At 47.3% G+C, this 6983-nt stretch overlaps 1 protein-coding gene across 4 annotated transcripts in view; it reads right to left on the minus strand.

Annotated features, from left to right (window-relative positions):
* The window catches only part of Rpap1 (RNA polymerase II associated protein 1), a 23502-nt gene extending 17242 nt beyond the window's left edge, over positions 1 to 6260 (minus strand). The window contains exons 1-5 of one of the 4 annotated variants that reach the window (XM_021193246.2): positions 6138 to 6260; positions 5950 to 6020; positions 2161 to 2397; positions 1534 to 1682; positions 1190 to 1279 (exon numbers count right to left, since the gene is read on the minus strand). In XM_021193246.2, coding sequence (XP_021048905.1) covers positions 1190 to 1279; positions 1534 to 1682; positions 2161 to 2341 — 420 coding nt within the window. In that variant the 5' untranslated portion in view covers positions 2342 to 2397; positions 5950 to 6020; positions 6138 to 6260. The remainder of the gene's footprint in view (positions 1 to 1189; positions 1280 to 1533; positions 1683 to 2160; positions 2398 to 5949; positions 6021 to 6137) is intronic. The other 3 variants (XM_029536321.1, XM_021193245.2, XM_029536322.1) reach the window with 3 other exon arrangements.
* Between the last annotated feature and the right edge of the window lie 723 nt (positions 6261 to 6983).

A 6983-nucleotide genomic window follows, 5' to 3' on the forward strand; every position in this document is an offset into this window, starting at 1 on the left:
GTTACGGATGGTTATGAGCCACCATGTGGTTGCTGGGATTTGAACTCTGGACCTTCGGAAGAGCAGTCGGGTGCTCTTACCCACTGAGCCATCTCACCACCCCCAATAATAAATAAATCTTAAAAAAAAAAAAGTGTGTGGGGGGGGGAGTAGATGTGTGTGTGTGTGGGGGGGAGCTACAGACAGATGGTCCAGGGGTTAGGAGCATTTGCCTTGCTGCTCCTGCAGAGAACTTGAGTTGAACTCCTAGTTCCCATGAAGTGGCTCACAACCATTCATTAACTTCAGTCCCAGGGAATAAGAAAGCCTCTTCACATCTCCATGGGCACCAGGCATGCACACTGTGTACACACATACGTGCAGGTGAAACACTCACACAGATAAAAGCAAAATGTCTAAAGAGAGGTCTGGAGATGGCTCAGTGGTCCAGAGCACTTGCGAATTGGACTCAGAGGTCCCGAGTTGAATTCGCAGCACTCTCATTGGGCAGCTCAAGCACCTGGGGCACTCTACCTTTCTGGGCTCTGTGAGCACGCTGGACATGGCACGTTGTACCACTTCTGGCTCTTTTCTTTTCTTTTTTGTTTTTGTTTTTTGAGACAGGGTTTCTCTCTGCAGTCCTTGCTGTCCTGGAACTCACTCTGTAGACCAGGCTGGCCTCGAACTCAGAAATCCGCCTACCTCTGCCTCCCAAGTGCTGGGATTATAGGCCTGCACCACCACTGCCCGGCCTCATATGGTTTTCTTTAAAGGAAAATAAAAGGGACTTGCTTATCATTGTCCAGAGCTTCCTGGGAAAGATTTGCTCTGAGAACCACTCATTCCCTGAGCACCACCTGTGCTGCACAGTTTCATGGCAATGTGACACAAGCTAGAGTCATGCGAAAGGAGATCCAGCTCTAAGGCATTTCCTAGTGATTGATGGGGAGGGCACAGCCCATTGTGAGTGGTGCTTCCCTGGGCTGGTGGTCCTGGGTTCTAAAAACAAGCAGGCTGAGCAAGCCAGTAAGCAGCACCTATCTAAGGCCTCTACATCTGCTCCTGCCTCTAGGTTCCTGCCCTGTTTGGGTTCCTGATGAAAGTGTAATTGAAATAAAGCCTTTCATCCCCAAGCTGTTTCTGGTCATGGTGTTTTGGTGAAGCAATAGAAAGCCTATCTGAAACTCCACCTAAGGGAACCCTGACTTACCCGTCTCTCCTGAGAGCGATGGAACACAGGCGGGAAAGCAACACCACTGGGCACAGGCAGAGTCACAGTGACCGAACTTGTATCTCGTTCCTGTGGCAACAAAACACAAAGTAAGGAAGATGCACAGGTTTCTCCAGGCTGAACCCACCCAATACCAGTGGCCCCCATGACCCTCATTCTAGGGGTTCAGGAACCCATGTTGGATCTAGTCTAGGTGGTTCTAACTATGCCCCAACCTGACTGCAGAGTATTAAAAGTGTACCTTTCTGCAATAACCTCCACTCATAAACCCTTTTCTCGCCCAAATGAGATGCCTTGCCCCACCCAGCCAGGCTGACACGTACAACAATTTTAGACAAGACAGCAGTGATGTGCTGATCATGCCTGTTCAGCCTCTCTTCGGGGTCTTCATCGTGAGACAGGGGGCGACCAGGGCTCGGTCTTGCTCTTTTTGCAGGAGCAGGAAGCAGAGCTGGGGGCAAATCTGGGAGATCTGAAAGAAAAAGAATGCAGATATTGAGTATATTCACACATTCCTAAGGAAATATGGATTGGGGGCAGAAACAAAGAAGAAAAGACAGCTGCTCTGGGCCCTAGCTTCAGCTGTGTTATCTTGGGTATGACATTTAACCTCTCTGTACCTCAGTTTCTTCATCTGTATATTGAAGCTGCTGAGCTGGCTTGCACCTCTGGTCCCTCAGTATTTACAAGAAGATCATCACAAGTTCAAAGTCAGCTTGTGCTCAATAGTGAGTTCCAAACTCTCTCTGTCTGTCTCTCTGTCTCTCTCACTCTCTCTCTCTCTCTCTCTCTCACACACACACACACACAATGCGAATGAAAGCAATAAAAATAAAACAAACTTTCAGCAACAGAGGTTACAGTTGGAGCACATTCAGCCACCTCAGGATGGAAGCAGGGTCCCCGAGGCTGAGCCCTCTCTCCTAATGCCCATGCTTGCAAACACTCACTGTCCAGCATCACCACATCCCGATGGTCCTGCGGTGGGAGCTGGTCTGGAGGAGTATCACCATGCCTCCTACTCCCTTTCACCAGCTGCACCGCTGGGGCTGCACCAGCCTCAAGGAACTGACTCTGGAAGCGCAGCAGGTCCACCTCCGACTCTCCAGGCTTTGGTCTGGACAGCATCATGACCCTGGAGCTGTGCCCTTCGTAGGATTCCTTCCAGTTCTCCCTCTCATTCACCCCTAAAAGCAACACAACAGCAGCCTTTATAACTGAGCCCTGGTTGTCTTTATCTTTCCAGGCGTTGATGTGTGCTCACTCCTCACTGGTATTTCTTTCTCCGTCAGCCCTCTCTGGCCGTCAGTACAGTAAACTTATTTACAGCCAAGGCAAGGACGACTGCACCTGTCTATAACCCCCAGCACTTGGGGGTAAAGAGCAAGAGGGTAGGAGTGCCAGGTTACCCTTGGCTATATGGTAAGTTTAAAAGCCAGCACGAGATACATGAAACCCTGTGTCAAAAAACAAGCAAGAGTGGGGCATGGTGGCACATGCCTTTGATCCCAGCTCTTGGGAGGCAAAGGCAGGTAGATCTCTGTGAATTCAAGGCCAGCCTGGTGTACCTAGTGAATTCCAGGACAACCAAGGCTACATAGTGAGACCCTGTCTCAAAAGAACAAAACACAAAACAACACAACAACCAAAAAGTAAGTGTTGCCAATTTAGGCTGTTTACAATCTGTGGGTGACAAAATTCTAAAAATTTTCTCGTTAGATGATGTTGGTAGCAACCTTGTTATGTATGAAAAAGCCACTAAATTGTATGTACACTTTCTTTTCTTTTTTAAAAGATTTATTTCTTATGAACAGTGTTCTACCTGTAGGACAGAAGAGGGCATCAGATCCCATTACAGATAGTTGTGAGCCACCCTGTGGTTTGCTGGGAATTGAACTCAGGACCTCTGGAAGCACAGTCAGTATGCATTTAGCCTCTGAGCCTCCAGCTTGTATGTACACTTTTTTTGTTGTTGTTGTTTCTTGTTTTGTTTTTTCGAGACAGAGTTTCTCTGTGTAGCCTTGGCTGTCCTGAAACTCACTCTGTAGACCAGGCTGGCCTCGAACTCAGAAATCCACCTGCCTCTGCCTCCCAAGTGCTGGGATTAAAGGCATGTGCCACCACTGCCCAACTGTATGTACACTTTCAAAAAGATAAATTCACCAGGCAAAGTGGCACATGCCTTTAGGGACGCAAAGCCTAGTGGATCTCCATGAAGTTAAGGTTAGTGTGGTCTACGAAAACCCTATCACAGAAAATAAACAATGAAACCAACAGTGCCTCAACGGCTCAACCAATAAAGACACTTGTCAAGACTGGCAACCTGAGCTCATTCCCCAACCCACAGGGTGAAGAGAGAACCAAAGCCTGGAGGCTGTCCTCTGACCTCCACAAGCACAGTGTGACATGGGTGCCTCCCCGCCACAAAATAAACAAGTAACATGATAAAATAAGATGTAAGTAAATGGCACATGGGACACATCTTCTAAAGGCTAAGGACAGTAAGAAACAGGGAGAGACGTGACAAACAGGCCATAATGGTAACAGTGGCAAACAATCTGTGTATTTCCTTATTTCCCAACCCTATGCATGCTCAGATGAAATAACTATATTTACTGGGCCAGTATAGAAAACACTCCTAACACAAGGGCTAAGAGGGGCAGAAATGTTAAAATAATCACATGAGTGTGTAACTTAAGGAACAACAGGGATAGTCAGCTATGATTGGCTATGCCTGTAACCCTAGCTCTCAGGAGGTTAAAGGATTGGAGAGCCCTAAGACACTTTGTGCTGGGCTGGAGAGATGGCTCAGAGGTTAAGAGCACTGACTGCTCTTCCAGAGGTACTGAGTTCAATTCCCAGCACCCACATGGTGGCTCACAACCACCTGTAATGGGATCCAATGCCCTCTTCTGGTGTGTCTGAAGATAGCAACAGTGTACTTACATACATAAAATAAATAAATAAATCTTTAAAAAAAAAAAAAAAGACACTTTGTGCTATAATATAGAAAGGCCTTCTCCCAGTGAAAAAAATCAAAGCAAAGGTACCACTCAAAAGGCTTTTTGAGAGTTTACTTTGGGCAGAGGTGTGTAAAAAAGGCTATAAATGTTCAGGGCTATTATCAGCATGCAGGCAGCTGAGGCAGAACAGCTGAATTCAAAGCCAGCCCCCAAAGCTAGAGCTCTAGGTATAGGAGTATAGGAGGTGCGTGCACATGTGTACGTGTATGTGTGTGTGTGTGTGTGCACTCTCTCTCTTTCCCTCACACACACACACAGAGACACCCCACACACACACACACACACACATACACGTGCTCATTTGGGTGGTCAAGTGTAGGTCAGCGACAGAATGTTTGCCTAGCATGAGTAAGACCTTGATTTCTGTTTGGAGTGAGGTAAAATATTAAGGTCCAGGTAACTGTTACCTGGATAGCGTGGAAACTTTCTCATATGTTTCTGCTGTGGCTAAAAACTTTCTAATGTCAAGATTGATAAAAAAAAAAAAAGAAGAAGAAGAAGAAGAAGAAGTCGGATGTGGTGGCGCACACCTTTAATCCCAGCACTCGTGAGGCAGAGGCAGGNGGATTTCTGAGTTCGAGGCCAGCCTGGTCTACAAAGTGAGTTCCAGGACAGCCAGGGCTATACAGAGAAACCCTGTCTTGAAACCCTCCCCCCCCCAAAAAAATTACATATTCTGTTATGTTCTGTGCCCTCTGAAACCAACCATGACAAAAGTAATTACAACTGTTTTGTATAGTTTGTATAGCTACCCATATAAGCTTGAACCCGAACCAACCACCCAGCAGCACTTCCCGCACCTGTGTATAAGCTTTTATGGTATAAGCTGCCCCTGGGATGGACCCCAACATAAGAGAGACACTTGTACCAATATAAGAAACTACTTGGAATAATAAAAGTCCCATCCCAGTAGACCAGTTGATAAGGCAAGTCCCCTGCCACAGTTGAGTACCCCAACCAACAGGAACACTGTACAACAAAGACATGTTCCCAAGGAAATCCTCCATCCCTAAATCCTGAGTAACTTGGCACAGATGTTTGTGGATTTGGGGCCTAAAAATCCTGTAGGCTCTTAATTCAGGGGTATGGTCCAGTTCCCAAATCTGGACCATGGGATTTGGTCCAGTCATGGGATGTATGCTCAATAAACTATCTCTGAGATCAGTGTTTGTGAGGCGATTCCTGAACCCCAATAGTTTCATTGCCCAGTAAACACACGCACAAACACGGAGCTGAGATGTGTTGTTTAACAGCAGCATTAGAAACCCAAGTCAGAAATCAAATACTAGCTCCACTACTTACTAGTGTAAAATTAGGCAAATTATTTAAGCTATTCCAAATTCAGTTTCAAGCCTGTAAAATGCACAAGGGTGAGACTGCCTGATCCCCGCATTTGGGAAGTGGAGGCAGGAGGATAAGGCGTTTCGATTCAACCTGGGATACAGGAAACCTTTCAAAACAACAGCAAATCATTACTGCATGCAGCGTGCCTTCCACAGTAACTGTTTCATAAATAAACTTCAGTGAATGAAAACAGCAAGTCCCATGCTACATAAAGAAGCAAATGTACAAACTCCGGGGGGTGGGGGATTTGTCTAAAATCAATTAGTGCTAAAAGTTACACCTTGAATTATAATAAGGATAATTCCTACAGATTACCTCTAAAGCGAAGGAAAACTAACAATGGATTTACTGGGTTTTGGAATAGCCTCTTACATCGCAGCCTATCGGCGACACGACCAATCTTGCACCTCAGGCTCTAGTTAAGCATCCTGGGTCGCCCGCGTCTGCAACCAAGAGACAGCTCGTGAGGCTCGAAATGAAGAGCTGTACCCGAGGTCTAGGTAACACAAGCTACTTCTGTGCAAAGACTCCCAAGCAGGTATGATAAAGTAACCAGACACCTTGCTTCTGGGTTCTCCACCTGAGTAACTTGATCGGGGTCCCTGCAATCAGCAACCTACTCCAACAAGACCCGCCTGGGCGCCGCCATCTTGGCCGTGCGGAGTGGCACTTCCGCCGCCGCTCGAGTTCGGCTTCCGCCGAGCAGCCCCGCCTGCCGCGCTGTGGCTCGCCGGGGAGCTCGAGGACTCCCTGCTCAGCGTTGTGTCTCGGAGCCTCAAGCGGCGAAGCCTGCGGCGTCTAATCTTTCTTTACACAGACGCTGGGAACACACGCGTTTGGTGTGCTGCAGACCCAGGTCTTTCCGTAGCACGGCAGATATAAAAACTGACACAAGCGTCCTTCTGCACTCACCACCGTGCGTAACTGCATCCTGTATTCCCGCTCCGCTACCCGCACTCAGCACGCAAACCAGTGCGATCTTCCCAGTGTGCTTTTAGACGAGCGAGCAGGTAACTGCGAGAGGGGATCCAAAGAAAGCAACTCTCCCAGAGAGCACTGTAAGAATTGGGTGTTAGTGAGGAGACTAAAGAAACTGGTTGACATCAAGGTTACACTCTTCCTAAGCATCTTTTTTTTTTTTTTTTTTTTTTTTTTTTTTTTTTTTTTTTTTAAGACACGGTTTCTCTGTGTAGCCCTGGCTGTCCTGGAACTCACTTTGTAGACCAGGCTGGCCTCGAACTCAGAAATCCACCTGCCTCTGCCTCACGAGTGCTGGGATTAAAGGAGTGCACCATCACTTCCTAAGCTCGCTTCCTAAGCATCTTGCCTTCCTTCATGCCAGTCTCTCTTCTTGGAAATTCAAACCCTTTCCTTGCCGTCCCTGCCCCCTCCCCACACAAAGTTCT

The sequence above is a fragment of the Mus pahari genome, chromosome 3 (assembly GCF_900095145.1).
Source record: "Mus pahari chromosome 3, PAHARI_EIJ_v1.1, whole genome shotgun sequence".
NCBI classification, from domain to species: Eukaryota; Metazoa; Chordata; class Mammalia; order Rodentia; family Muridae; genus Mus; species Mus pahari.